Source organism: Anoplophora glabripennis, unplaced genomic scaffold, assembly GCF_000390285.2.
Source record: "Anoplophora glabripennis isolate ALB-LARVAE unplaced genomic scaffold, Agla_2.0 scaffold111, whole genome shotgun sequence".
NCBI classification, from domain to species: Eukaryota; Metazoa; Arthropoda; class Insecta; order Coleoptera; family Cerambycidae; genus Anoplophora; species Anoplophora glabripennis.
The window spans coordinates 413729-429846 of NW_019416273.1; the positions used below are offsets into that span (position 1 = coordinate 413729).

The following is a 16118-nucleotide window of genomic DNA, read 5'->3' on the forward strand; positions in this document are numbered from 1 at the left end:
TTTACAACTTTTTTTGTGTATAATAATTGACTGACCACGCCGAAAAATATAAAAAATGTATGTAAATTATCAGAAAAATACACTTTATAAAATAAAAAAAGTTTCATGCTGTTGGTTTTTGTTTTAAAAATTTAGTCGGTTACCTTCATTTAGAAGCATCTTTTTAGGGGTGAACCGCTCGCCTATATTTGATATTGAACGAAACGAAACTAACAAATGGCAGTTTCAAGGACACGCACCTGATGTGAGGTTCCATGACGTACACCAATATCGTCTGACGCCCTTGTAGGAGGACAATGAGGCGCATGATTGGTTGATGATTAGGATATAAAAAAATGTTCAAATAAATCACCAAATTGGAAGAGATAAACACCACATTGCCTTCGTCTGTATCTATGAAACTCAAACAACTGAAGATCGCCTTCCTTCGAGGTTCCCCGACTTCCTCGGCATCGCTTGCACGTTATCTGCGACGCATTCACTTCTTATCGACGCCGATAAAAAAAATTCGCGCTCATTTGCATCCCGCGCTTAGTAGGCGATGAACAGTCCCTATCGGAAGACGTCGATTAACACTCGCTAATATTCAAATTTATTCGGTATTCTGCTCCACTGCCGCTGTCTCGCTATTCATAACCTATAATGCGACACCACCCGTATCCTATTTGAATGTTAATGTCGCGTGACCTTGAATTCTACCCACGACTCCGCCAGTGCCTCTCCTAGTGACGTTCATTAACGCATCCACTGGCATCTAATTTAAATACATTAAAATAATAATTGATAATTATCTCGTGGAGTAGTTGGTATTCTCCGCGGATGTGCTCAGGTATGTTTATTTCTGGGAAATTCAGAGGTTATTATCAAGTTAATGATTAAAAATGTATAGGGTTTCAGATTTATGCACAGACGGAGGGTAAAGGGGTTCAGATTACCATTATTTTTCCAGTTAAGTCTTCCCTACAACTTGAAATGTAATAAACTTGGCTTTACCTAAAATCTAAGGAAGTAGTAATTCGTGAACTGAGGCATAAACACCATGCCACAACTTAAGGAGGGAGACTGAGGTTTTAAACAAGATGTTATTATCCAATTTTACTACAAAAAATTAACGTAGCCAAGACCTCTCATCGGGGGTTCCTCAGGGTTCGAAGTTGGGTCCGCTACTCTCCCTCCTATCCGATAACGACCTTAACAGTATGAGAGAGGCTTTTGTATGTCGCTGACGTTAAAAGCGATACTTGCATCTCTTCGGTCAGTCAGGCCCACAGGAAAAATAGGAAACTTAACCTAAATCAGATTAGATGCAAAGTATTGTACTCGAAAATCCAATCCTGTCCTGTAATGTTTCCATTTTAATTCGTAAATATTCATAGACTAAGAGCCGGATAGGAACATTTTCCTAATCATTTTAGGCACCGTAAGAGTCTATCAACATTTGAGCACTATGCCATCAATTCTGGGTTGTCAGCGGAAAATCAAACTTTCCAATTTTGGACCGGGTAAATTAATTAAATAGAAATTGACTGCATTTCGACCCAAGACAGATATTACAAAAATAGACATAAAAACCTTATGCCGTACAAAAATAATGGTTCTGGAAAGAATAAAAAAATTTCATTTTCTAAATATTTTCACTAATGTAAAAATTATACAAAACTACGACGTTCCTGATTTTAAATAAAGATATTCATTTGAAAGTTATATTTTACTATGCCGTACGAATGCACTGGTTCTAAGAGCTTTTAACCCTTGCTCAACCCTTACCTTTTACGTAGAATAAGGAAAATTATTAGAGGCGCCATAAAATTAAAAAATTTAGAAGTTCCTATATAAAACTATACCTCAAGTCATTATCCCATACATTTTTTATGGCGCATGATGTCACAGTAGGGAAATGAATTTTCCGCTCAAAGGGTGGATATTTTAGTGAAAAGTTACTGTTCGGCATTTGTGCCCTTTTGGAAAGTTTGATTTTCCGCTGACAACCCATGTGCCACGGAGAATTGACGGCATAGTGCCCAAATGCTTTATTTTAGGTTGTACCTAGCATTTAAGTCATAGACTCTTACGGTGTCTAAAATGAATAGGAAAATTTCCCTATCCGGTTCTTAGTCTATCAATAGTCATAGATTTGTTAAGGATTTGGGGGGTTAGTTTTGGCAGTGCCTTAAGATGTTGACAGCATATCGATTATTTGTCAAAGCAATTTCGAAGGCTTTAGGATTTATAATTAGAAATAGTAAATCAAAGTTTTAAAGACTTTAATTTAATTGTATTATTATTAAGAGTGTATATCCCTAGAACTCGTCTGATTTCATTTTGAATTCTTTCTGAACTCCCTAACTTACGTAAACTCCTAACTTAATGTCTGGATACACCGCTAAAGTAAAAAGAGGAATATAGGTCGTCTTCTTGACACCTTCTGTGAAATTGTATCCGTTATCCAAGAACCAGTGTGTTGGTTGATGATTGATGTTACATTTAATGATATTTAAACGTACCTACAACACGCATCCCCCTTTTTTCACTGTTTTGTAATAATTTCGTCCTACCCACACAACTAACGAATTGATTGATGACATTTGCTAACGAAGTAGATACATAAATAAAGTTTCAATTTACGTCTATTTATAGATTTAACTGAATGTAATGAACGCTGACGATAAATGCCTATGTTTGTGTGTATGATTTGAAAAAAGTAATAATTGAAAAATATATTTCGTTTAAATTGCGTTGTTTTATTAGCCTGTATCTGATCATATTCATTTCAAACTTTTGCAGGTTTGTGACATATATACATTATTTTTTTTAATGACTGTGCAAATCACGTGATTCAATTCGTTGTTTTATATGGCAAGCAAGAATTGAATCGTTTTTTTTTTTAAAAATAAACCAATATAATCATTTTATCCGCAATCACCTTATTAATCGGACTTTTATCCACATATGTGAACCGTAAAGTGATACTTCATCCACTAGTGGAATAAAGTCACTTTATTTCACTCGTAGAATGATGAAAAAAATAATAAACCTATAATAAATCCAATTTAATTTATTTACTTATTAACATTAACATTTACATTTATAGTAATATACATTTTGTTCTTTGTTTTATCACATTTAACTTCCTTTCCGTTAATAACCCTTGTAGCATTGTTGCCATCATTTTCGGAACGCATAACATCTGGCGAAGTTTGTGAATAATTTTCACAAGTTATAGATGTGTCTTCTTGTAAAGAACAGCTATATTTTCCTTGGATTTTCCTTGCAATATAAAGTTTGTTAGATATCGAAGAATATAGAATAGAAAATGAAATAACAGTAATACGGAGAAACATTTTTGGAACCGCTGAGTCCACCGATAGTTTCTTCGGGGTTATAAGCGTTGGTGCATGCTTATTTGCAAATACCTACCTGAAGATGTACAGTTCAATGTTTTCATACTTACCGCTTTGTGTGTATGTAGCGATTTACCAGAGGTTCTCAAAAGTTTTGATTATTGGTAATTTTAAGCACCGTTCTGCATTTTTAACACGGTTTTTATTAAACTAAACTAACAAATAGGTATTTCAAGGACATGCATCTGTTGCGCGGTTCCATGATCTATACTAATATCGACGACTCCCATGCATATGGAGCGTTGTAGGTAGAATTGGAAGCTAAGACACAAGAAAATAGAACTAATCTGTATAAACTAAACAGAATGAAATTTAGATCAGCAATGTGTATAAGAAAGCTTCCAATGGGAACACCGCCTTTGGGAGTTTCGATTTTTTTTATGTGAACATCTGCTTCTGAGGAACATCAAAGGGAACTCCTAATTAACATAGTTTATGACAACGGACGCGACGTAAAGGAATCCCGCTTTAAACAGACGAAGTAATTGGGGTGTTAGCGTATGAAAAATTGAACAGAATTAAATGCGTTCAAGTTCGCACGGCGGCTCTTGTATGCTGTGGAGGCGGACTAAGGGGCGGGCAAATATTTGTGATGCTATTAGAAATTTCGTCTTTGTATTCCCCGTTTTCGTTGTACTTAAATTGGAGTTGATTCAATCAGAGCAGCAGGGGGCGATGTTTTCGGTTGACTAATTGTAAGGGTAGTACAAAGGGAATTTGTTACTTGACACATAGAAATGATCATTTTATGTCGCGCTTACTTTCGTTTGTGGAAATGTCTTGTTCTTTATCTGCGTCAACATAGAATATTTTTTTGTTTATCTTGTTTCATTGGAACTTATCAAAATAACTTATTGTATTATTAAGTTGGCAGTGCCAAGATCGGCCAGTAGTAGCGGCTAGTCACTTACTGCTTCCGTAAATATGTTACGAGGTTTATTTAGTTAGATGAGAAATTAACATAATTTGTATGATAGTCAATATTTTTCCATGGCTACTAGGTACAATTTGTTCAAAATCCGTAAAATTTCGGATATCATAAGTATCAAGTGTAACATATTTTTGAAAAGTGCATTTGGCAGTCTTTCCAATTGTGTAAAAATATACAGGGCGTTCTTAAAAAAACATACGTTGAGCCTATGTCTCGGAGAAGCGGTATTCATTTGTTCTTATTAAAAAAAATATTTTAATATCCCTACAACTATTATTCTTACTCTTTTTTTCGTATCTTGAACAATGAGAAAAGAACTGGATGGTGAATTCGTGTAACCATGGGTACGTACTAATGTATACCGCGCGTTTGGGTAGATCGAAACTAAATGGCATCTTTTCGCCAATATAGCGCTCTAAATTCTTACAAGCAACTGTCGAAATGGTTTTTGAAAAATTGAAATAGGTTGATTAGTTAACACTCTTTTTTTATTTTTAAACAATTAGATTCCATTTATCAATTTGCAATTTAGTTTTTTTTTAAAATTATAATTGTAAAGTAGTATTTTTTCTTAATTTTATCTGTATTTAACAAAAAAAATAATTTCCAAATACTTTTATTTTAATTTGTTTGAACAAATATTATTTAAATAATTGTGATAATTATAACTAACTTATTTTTCATTGAAAAAAATGCAATAGTATAGGGTAAAATATACAGTATATTTAATGCATAAATAATAAACTTTGTTTATAACAAAATATGTATGTGCAAATTAGACAATTGGCATTACGATATTCGAATTTCTTAGCTCGTGAGACATCGGATTAAAAATAAGATCGAAATTGGTCCATGAGAAGCCGAGATAATGCAATTTTTTTTCGTACTTTCACATTTTGAACCTCCGAATTGAGTCTCGGAGCGAAAGCCCCACTTTTCGTGTCTTGAGTCACTTTTCGCGTGTACGAGCGACAGCTTTTCCGCTGATTTATCTATGTTGCCGATAACTTATGGATATGAGAACATTTTCCAGCTTAGAACTCGGAAAAATGAAGCCACTGTATCAAAGATTATTGCTAAATTGTTTATAAATTAACGGTAAATGCCGATAAATTTTGATCTCGAGAACCAATAAACGGAATTTAACTTTTTTTTTTAAAGAAGCGTCTTACCGAGTACTTTAAAATTATACTTTTTTAAAAGACTAAATTACAAATTGATAGATGTAATCTTATTGTTTAAAAATAAAAAAAAGAGTGTTAACTTTAAAAATTTACTGTGGCCATGCTAATCAACCATTTCAATTTTTCAAAAACCGTTTGAAAGGTTGAGCGGCCTTTTCCATGTAAAAAATTTTTCAAGTATCTAGATGCTTTATTTGAGGCTGTGTAACATTTTGAAAATTCGAAAAATTTTTTTCCAAAAAATTATTTTGCGAAAACTATAGAACCGATTTTAATGAAATTTGGTGTTGTTTTATTATACTCTAAAGTTTTTTTACCAATGCCCCCGGAGGAATTAAATATTTTTAAAACAATATCCAAGAAATTTGATTATTTTGTCTTTTTTCATCAATTATTGCTATTTTGCAATATCGGTAATAAATTTAAACATTTTTAACTTACATTATATTGTACAAAATTCAATTCTAAAACTTTTTCTCCTCTTCAAAATTCTTCCATAATGCAGAGGTTCCAAGATATAAGTAAAAAACTCCGATAAAATAGGTAATTTTTAAAATTTTTGCAATTTTGAAAATGTTCCGGACCTCGCCCAAATGTAGGAATCTACATTTTTATTATGTGGGTTGTAGCTTGCCCCCTCTTATATCTAAGAAGTGGGATATATTCGACAGATCCACCCTGGTCTAAAAATCCAACTAAACAGAAGTACCTATATTCCGTTAGAGAGAAACAAATTTCAAACAATAATGCGAATTATGATTAGGCAGTTCATTAAAGCAGTTCCCATTGTTTGTTGATTTTACCTTGGCGTATGCTTTCATGATCGCATTTGTGATTCATGTGTATAACATTAGACTGGCCAAGTGTGGGCCAATTAGTAATGTTGCGTTTAATTTTGGATTGGCCATTTTTGTAAAGATTTTTTTTGTTTCAGCGTGCGGAGTGTGATGCACAAGTATCTGGAGAAGAAGAACGAGGTCAACTTCGACAAAATCTTCCATCAAACATTAGGTGAGTGATTTCGATCGATTTAAGGAACGAATATGAACCATAAGTTTGTTTCCTTGCGAATATTTGCGTTTTTAAATTATAATTACATTAGGATATTAGAACAATTAAAGAGATCTTCTAAAATTCGGTAAAAAACAGTTAACATACAGGGCGATTGACATACATTTCCGCAGCCAGATAACCTGATAACGGAAATATAATTCTGTAAAACTCAGTTGATAGAGCTCCTTGATAACGTAAATAAGATCTCAAAAGAATTTTCCAAAACAAATTGTAGATGGTATTTATGTCAAAGCGGGGAAATTTTATGTGAATCACCCTGTATTAGGGTTATTGAATTTGACTCTTGGAATTTGCATTGACGATATTGCTAATTAGGGGAATGTTTTCGTGGTCACCATACTGTTTTGTTTGCTTTGTGCGCAAGATATCTTATCTATTTATCTCAGTTGTGTTGAAAAAAAGAATGGAACATCGTTTTATTATTAGGTTCGATTGCCCGCAGCACGTACAGGGGACAATGATACTGGTATTACAAGTATCTCGGTTACCTACTTCATATTGAAATAAATGTTTATACTTTGACCAACAGTTCCAGTTTTGTAGGTGTTTAGGTTGTTTTTTTAGTAACTAAAATCTACTAGGTACTAAAATCACTTGTAATGCACTTATGCAAAAAATTAGGGGCAAAAGAATTTCCGAAATTTTTCCGTGAATTTTGACAGACTGTATTTAGGTGAAAAATAGGCATATCGGGTATTAAAGCTATTGAAGCTCTAAGATTCGAGTTTTTATATCTTTCGGTCGAAATTTTTTAGGAGCTACGGTTATCATGTAATTTTAAAAAATAGCGCTACAAAAAAATTTTGTCCACGGACTTGGAACAATTTTTTTCAGCTAAGCCAGGACCAGGCTAAGCATGGACCAGGTAGCTTGTTTATTCAACTTCAATTTTCTTTCTTTTAAATTGTGATACGACATTTTTCATCGAAATATCGGACTTTTAATGGAAAAGGATTCTTTTGTCTTCAATCATCGATATCTCGGCGACAAATGGTCGTACAGAGAATTGAAAGACAATTTCGAAAAATGGAATAAATTTCCTAACATGCTGCCGCAACTTTTCAGAAAAAAATTGTTTTTTCATCTTTATAGGAATTTTAAAAAAACAGGAAAAAAGGGTTGAAACGTTGAAATTGATGAAAAAAAAAATCGAAAAATTTTCGAAAACATTCGAAAAATATTTCGATTTTTTTTGTTTTTTTTTTGGAAAACCTTCCGGATATTGAAGAAAACAAAATTAAATTAAAATTAAAGTTGATGACTCAAACCAGATTTCGACCCCAATTCATACCGTTTTTTGAGACAAATTTCTAATAAATTTTTGTGCAGTCTGTAATCACTTAAAAAACATTTTTTTTTTCAAAACTACCCTTTTTCTTCTCTAAAAAAAATTAAACGTTAATTGCAATAAAAATGTGAACTTAAATACTTCATAATCATGATTAAAATGGATTTTTGGTTAGGTTTTCTTACATTTTTACAGCAAATAACGTTTAAATTGATAAAAAAAAAATTCGAAAAATTTTTCGTTTTTTTTTGTTTTTTGTTTTTTTTTTGGAAAACTTTCCGGACATTGAAGAAAACAAAATCCAATTGTTTTCAGTACGATTCAGCTTTTCAAAACTACCCTTTTTCTTCTCTGAAAAAAAAAATCGTTAGACGTCAATTCCGGTAAAAATGTGAGAAAACCTCAAAAAATTTTTTTTCCATTTTAATCATGATTATGAAGTGTTAAGCTTAAAAAACGTGACACTTTAGTTTTTTTCAAAAGTTTGACTGAAACAAAGAAACGGTTTGTTAGATCGAGACGACACTTCACAGGGTTCTTCTGGAAATATCGAACTGTAAAAGTCATGCTTAACATTAGTTATTTCATGAATATTTCTAATTTAGCCGTCAATTTAAAAAAAAAACATAAATTACCCTTTTTCCCTGTTTTTTAAAATTCGTGTAAAAGATGAAAAAAAAAAAAAAATTTCCGAAAAGTTGCGGTAGCATGTTATAGGAAATTTATTCCAGTTTTCCAAATTGCCTTTCAATTTTCTGTACGACCATTTGTCGCCGAGATATCGATGACTGAAGACAAAAGAATCCTTTTCCATTAAAAGTCCGATATTTCGATGAAAAATGGTCATATCTAAAATAAAAAAAGAAATTGAAAAAAAAATTTCCAAGTCCGTGGACTCAAAAAAAAAAAGAAAATTTGCAAAATTTTTTGTCGTGCTATTTCTTAGAATTGCATGATAACCGTAGCTTCTCAAAAATTTCGACCGAAAGATCAAAGAACTAGAATATTAGAGCTTCAAAATGCTTTTTTGTAATTTCCTATACGACCTTCTTTCACCTAAATGCAGTCTGTCAAAAATCACGGAAAAATTTCGGAAATTCTTTTGACCCTTTAATTTTTTACATTAGTTTATATAATATGTACTATATTATTATAGATTCCTTCTAATTGTATCATAAGCAAAACGTGATACGTCTTTACTTATTATTCTCTTCATGTATTATATTTTACGTTGTCTGCAACTTTTGGGACACCCTGTAGACAGCCACTTTTCCAAATCCCGATCAGAGATCACAGTCTTTCTAAATTAGATTACTATGAATCGCTTTGTATTCGGAAACGACTGGAGAATAATAGCCTCGTCAATGGTTTCAGGTTTCAGCGAGCCAGACCTACTGAAACTGAAAATGTAGGAACCCCGAGAAGTAATCGCGGTATACATACAAAATCGTTTCTAGGGCAAACATTTTACAGAATGCGGCTGTTCTGTTGGCACGGGCGTCGTAGGCGGCGTTTTTATTCATTTGTAGGTACATTTAAAAACTTTCACAGCAGTTGTTCCATGTTCCCGACGTCTCGTATGTGTTTTTAAATATGACTTTTGTACGTCGGCTTCATATTAGAGTTGACGTAAACACGGTTATGCAGCTCGCTTTGTTTGTCGCGGTGGTCCAGCGGCGTCGCAATAAGGATTTGATAGGGATCGCTAGAATTGGATAATTTTATGTTTGGTGTTTTTAGTGCCTTTGTTGACTTAAATGAGGACGTTTCCTACGTTTTATTATTTTTTATTGTAGTTCGTTTTTGTATTAAGGACATTACACTTCGAATTACCGCATCGAATGACATTTGTTTCCTAAAAACTGTAAAGGAAACTGGAAAGTCATAAAAATTTAGTTGTACTCATACTTATAAAGGGAATATTTCACTTAATTGAATATATTTTTTACAGTGTAGAACAGGGTTTGAGTTATTTTCCCCATACTGGCTCGGATGCAATTCCGTCTTAATAAATATAAATAAAAAACCTAGGAGTATTATTTGCTTCCGGAAACAACCTGAGTAGTTCAGGAAATATAGAGTTGGGCGCGACTTTTTGTTTCGACAAAACTTTTTACGCTCGAGAGCTAGTTTTGTAGGTCTTTTGAAGACGAAAAAAAAAGTACCCTACTGTTTTCTCGTGGAAATGAACAGAAAAAAGTTATAAGCGTGAATTTACGTAAAAATTATACAATTAACCACCCTGTAAACAATCTTCCCCCCATTTTTATGATTGTGGAAACTAATATGTTATTGTACATAATATTTAGCATCTATAGTGGTAAATTCAATTGCCGAAACAAAAAGTCGCGAAATGGTCATTTCCCAGCTTATTTTCTTGTAGTCCATTGAAATGTTACATTTTTTTGGGCTTAGCGTGCAAAAGTCAGAGCACGCAATTTTATTTTTGGGATGTCAAGAGGGGGTTAGTGTAAAATTAAATCCATGTTTGTGGGGTCGCAACCCTTGAGCGTCGGCCGCCATCTTGTAAATAGGGCTGTGAATGGTTTTTATACTACTACTTACTATATCGGCCAAACTATTCCTCGCAGAGAAAATTTGTAGGAACATTTCTTGTTGCAAATTAAATTCTCTACAAATTTAGTTCCATAACTTTTAGTCGTAGAACCAAAAATAGCAAAGTTATTAACAAAAACATATAATTTGGGAAGAAATTTTTTTTTGGTCGTTATAACTTCTTTTCTGGTCATGTTACAAAAAAATTACGTCAGAGCATTTTGATAGAGGGGTTTTCAAGGAATAATTTCCATTACAAACTTTTTTCAAATTTTATTTATTAATTAGGGTTTTACAGCGATGCGAAACTTACACTATTCTTCAGTACTAGTAAGTATACATACATTAATATGAATGATTAGGCATAGTTTTCTCTAATTTTTCCATTATTTTTATAAGAAACATTTTAATGATTTATATTGCAATGTTGTTAATTAGTTATTGACTCTTTTCCCCACCCCCTACGGGGTAGAGTCTGGTGGCGCGTTTTTTTTACGTCGTATCCCTAGTATGTATTTCCCAATCTACTGTGTCCTCAGTCTCTTTGATGTGCCAGGCTGCGACTCAGGATCTGGTGGAGCTTCCGATATTGAATTGTCGAGGAAGGATGGAGAATGAAGTGGCGTCATTGTTGGCAGTTCATCTTCAAAATCATTTTCCTCGATCAATTTTGATATCTCCATTATGTTGCTGCATGTCTCCCCAGAACAATTCAGGCATACTGCAGAACATTTGAGGCCTGCCTTCCGACATCCACACATTGCTCCACAGTTTCCTTTGCATCGGCAGAATATCAACTTTAGAAGCTCAGGGGGTGCTGGAGGTTTTGAACTTTGAATAGGCATCAATATTTGTCCATACTTTTTCCAGCCCCAGTCTTGAGGGTCGTTGTAATTCCCGAGCCACGACTGGACCTGATGATAGACTCGGAGGCTGTGCAAGCGGGCTGTGTCTTGTGTTGGAGGAAGTGAAGACAAATTAAATGTATTCTTTGTCACTGACTTGGCGAATCGTTTATATCTAAGACTGTCCAGAGAATCATCATCTTTATTGCCACCATATAAAGAGATGAAAAAACGTTCACCAACGGCAGTGAGCAAAGTTGGGTCGACTCTCTCATTGAGGAATAACGCTGTTCCACTAGCTAACTCAGGACGTGTCTCCAGTGTTGCGAGAAATTTCATTTTACCGATGTTGTAAGCTGCTGAAGTTGTGTCAGATCCTGAGAAGGCATGGAGAAACAACAGATTATCCGCAATGTCTTCTCCGTACACAAAACTTGACGGACATTATAATTGTTCGGCTGTACGTCCTTTCGATGGTTGAAAAAAATATATATTTGAATGTGTTCTTCCAAATGCCGCGAGCAAGACAAGAATGTCGATATCTTCGAGCTTCGGCGACAATAGTGACTGAGTCGAACGATTGGGATGCAGCAAGAGCGGAGCGAACGATGAGGGTATCTGCATCTGATTCTGCTTGGTCGACACTGAAACCCACCTCCGACAATGAAGTTTTGAGAAGTTCAATAAACTTAGACTTGTTCTTCTCATTATCAAGAAAACTTTGAAGGACGCCTCCTATGCCTAATCATTCATATTAATGTATACTTACTAGTACTGGAGAATAGTGTAAGTTTCGCATTTCTGTAAAATCCTAATAAATAAATAAAATTTGAAAAAAGTTTGTAATGGAAATTATTCCTTGAAAACCCCTCTATCAAAATGCTCCCATGTATTTTTTTTGTAAACTGACCAGAAAAAAGTTATAACGACCAAAACAAAATTTCTTCCCAAATTTTTATCTATTTTCGTTAATAACTTTGTTATTTTTGGTTCTACGACTAAAAGTTACGGTACTAAATTTGTAGAGAATTTAATTTGCAACCAGAAATGTGTTTACAAATTTTCTCTGCGAGGAATAGTTTGCCCGATATAGTAAGTAGTAGTATAAAAACCATTCGCAGCCCTTTTTACAAAATGGCGGCCGACGCTCACGGGTTGCGACCCCACAAACATGGATTTAACTTTGCACTAACCCCCTCTTGACATCCAAAAAATAAAATTGCGTGCTCTGACTTTTACAACCTCAAATGTAACTTTTCAATGGACTATTGGGCTATGAGTGTTTATGAAAGTTCAAGGAAATCAAGAATTGATTTATAAATTTAATTGACGAAATACGTCCGCCACTGCAGCATGCCAATTACAGATCAAACTGACTTATGTGCATCAATAAACACGGCGGTTTCTAAAGGAACGGCCTACCAGTGACCGATGTAATATTACTAATATCGAACTGGTTTCAGTTTATGTTCAGATATCAGTTCATTAACCAGATAGATTTTTTTGCCTCGTCTCTATAGAAATGTCTGTGAATATGATGAACCCATTAGAAAGGGCAACCACCTAGGGTAAAAAGTATGTGAATATAGTTTTTTCCTTGACGGACTGACGGATAATTTTTTTATTAGTTGCATTGACCTACCTCACTCAGTTAGATCAAGTCTTGACAGAATATTAGCCGGGTTGCTTTTTGCACAAGATGACAGTATCAATTCAATTCAATCTCTATTAAAGTAAGAAGTTTCTTTCGCATTCTGCCTATTAAACAAGTATTGCAAATCATTCTTATAGAAAAAAAACTGCTAAAGAAGTACAAAATTTGCACACCAAATTGGTTTTCAGAATATCGATGATTTAACTGCAACATTATCATATAATATTATGATTATTTAAAAAGTGATTATTTAAAAATTAGATTCAGTATAGAAATTTAAAATTTAAGTATGTTCCGATAATAAAAAGGGAGATTCGTCAGTTAATTTTAAGAAAACTAAATTGTATGAACAGTTCTAAATTAAAATTAAATTAAAATGATTTACTTACGTTTTAATAGATACTTTCTTCCGGTATTTGATAACTATGTTGCCCATTTGTCATGTCAGGTCACTTACATAATCAAACCAGTGACATTACAAGAATAGGCCCATTCAGTAAAATTTTATTTATTGCATATTTCAAAAGTTTACCCTTTAATTAGTTAGTATGCCAAAAATCAATTTTTTGTTTCAACGAGAAATGTGTGAAATAAATTAATGAAAACAGAGCGCGGAAAAACGTTGAGCAACCATTGCCTGACGTCATAATAGAGCACTCCGCTCACGCTCGCTCTCTTCCCATTCTGTGTTAATACATACGATATGTGGATCGATTCGCAGTTTCGTTAATTATTGTTTTTATGTCTAAATGGGTCGAAACCGAGGATTGTACAAATATTGTATAGTTCCAGGCTGCAAAAGTACCTCAGGATCGACTCCGAATAAAATATTTATTTCATTACCGAAAAATGAAAAGTTTGTGTGATGTTATCCACGGTTTCCCCAGCCACGGTATGCAACTCAAAACCACCTTCGTTTTTCTTTGGATGCACGTCTAGGGGGTTGTAAAATATTATTATTTGAACATTTAGAGCACAATTCTCAACTTTATGCCGGAAATAAATTCTGCCCCATCTAAATGTTCGTGTTCACAAAAAATTCGAAATACGACGGCGACAGGGACCTATAAGCAGTTAAGAACCACTCTAGTTTTTCTTTGGTTTTCCATCTAGAGGGTTTTAAATATTATTATTTGAACATTTAGAGCAGAATTATAAAATTTATGCTGGAAAAAATTTCTGCCCCATCTAAACGTACCCGTTCACAAAAATTTCGAAATACGTCGGCGAGAGGGACCTATAAGCAACTCAGAACCACCCTCGTTTTTCTTTGGTTGCCCGTCTAAGAGGTTATAAATATTATTATTTAAACATTTAGAGCAGAATTTTCAAATTTATGTCGAAAAAATAAATTCTACCCCATCTAAACGTTCCCGTCCACAAAAATTTCGAAATACGTTGCGAGAGGCACCTATAAGTAATTTATTTAAATAATAATATAGACGGGCAATCAAAGAAAAACGAGGGTGGTTCTGAGTTGCTCGCACATACACGTCGTCGCATACATCCACAAGTACCGAGTCTAGTACGTTGGGTACATTTGTACACAAAATGGAAGGCAAAATTACGTCATTGAGAAAAATCCGAAAATGTATTTAGATATTCCAAGACATTCTATGTTTATAATAAATATGTTGTGTGAAAAATGCATTTCAACAAGACTTGATGTATATCTCTTATACACTTTCTATTTATACACTTAAAAATATAGATATATAATATAGGTAAAAGTATAGCAAATATCTACACATCAGTTTAGACGAGGCAGCCGAAAACAGACTGTCGTCTCTTTCTTAGAAGCCGTATAAAATGAGATTTATCTCTCCGACTGCTGGCGAGTGGCCGGTATCGTGACGTCATTACCTGTTCTCTCGCAGTGTTGACCTTTTTAAAGGTCTTACAAATTCAGAATTAAATATATCACTTATTAATCCTATTGACCTAATTTTTTTTAGATATATTTAGGTGGTTAAATACTATCAGAAAATGAAAGAAAAAGTTTAAAATTATATATCACTGAATGGGCCTATTGCAGTCGTGACATTCTGCAACTTTGTATTTTCAATTACCTGCTCTCGGATCCAGTCATTTGATTCGCCCACAGTATTTCTCTTTAAGGGGAAGTTCAGACACAGACAGATCAACATGATGCCCACCTGAAAACGCAGCTCATCCAATATACAACGTCAAGGATTGCCCTGGAGAGTCTCTTAGCTATATTAGAACTCCTTGCCCTATATTTCCTTGTCGTCTCCGAAACTACCTTTAATAAAAGAGATGCACCCGCCAGATTACGGCAAAATATGAGTTCCATAATTCACCCCCGATTGTGGCGGCGGAAGGCGTGGACAGGAGTAGGTACGGATGCACCACCTGTTTTACGTTAAATATCAGTGCGGTTTTCTTTTTTTTTATATTTCTTTCGAAAGATTTAAATAAAATTTTTATTTGAGGTCTTTTTTGCATTAAAAATTGTACAAAATACTTAAGTTTCAATTACGACGTCAGATGGCGTAATTTGAGAGAAGATTTGCGCACTAAAACGATTTTTCTGACAGACATAAATGCAGCCAAAAAAATCGTAGAAAAGTTATAAAACGAATGTTGAAATATGAAAGCGAAAAAGAATAAAAATAAATTTTTGTGACCGACAAGGTGCTCATGTAATTTACTTGGTTTAAAAATTTCACTTTATGGTAAGTGAGTCGCAGGTGTACTGTTCTTATGAGCTTTTGGACTAAAACTTGTCCTATAATTTATATTTAATTTTTCCCATAATGTTAAAATTATCGCAGAGTTAAAATTGAAATTGCGTCTTATACAGGGTGTAACTAAATAAGTGTAAAACATTTAAGGGGGTGATTCCTCATCGAAAAAAAGATAGGATCTTTCATATAAAGAAACTTCATTGGAGCATCCCTTGTTAAGATACAGCCCCTTAAAGGGGGTACATAAAATTTGTTTAACAATTTTTTTCACAAGCACTAAACAAGTTACAATATTGAAATTAACCTGACATTTTCTACTACCAAAAAGACACTTAGCCAGTAATTTATTTGGTTTACCCCATGGTTGTAAGGGGTGGAAAACGCAACCCCTAAAATTTATTTCCAACGTAATTTTTTGTCTTATTATTTTTTTACCATTTAAAAAATTATTTCCGATAGCCTGTTTCATTCTAAAAA

At 33.8% G+C, this 16118-nt stretch overlaps 1 protein-coding gene across 1 annotated transcript in view; it reads left to right on the forward strand.

Annotated features, from left to right (window-relative positions):
- Positions 1-16118, forward strand: part of LOC108903923 (G protein-coupled receptor kinase 1) — a 365345-nt gene that overhangs the window by 80814 nt on the left and 268413 nt on the right. Inside the window, exon 2 of the mRNA XM_023457355.1 lies at positions 6451-6527. Within this exon, the coding sequence (XP_023313123.1) occupies positions 6451-6527 (77 nt within the window). The remainder of the gene's footprint in view (positions 1-6450; positions 6528-16118) is intronic.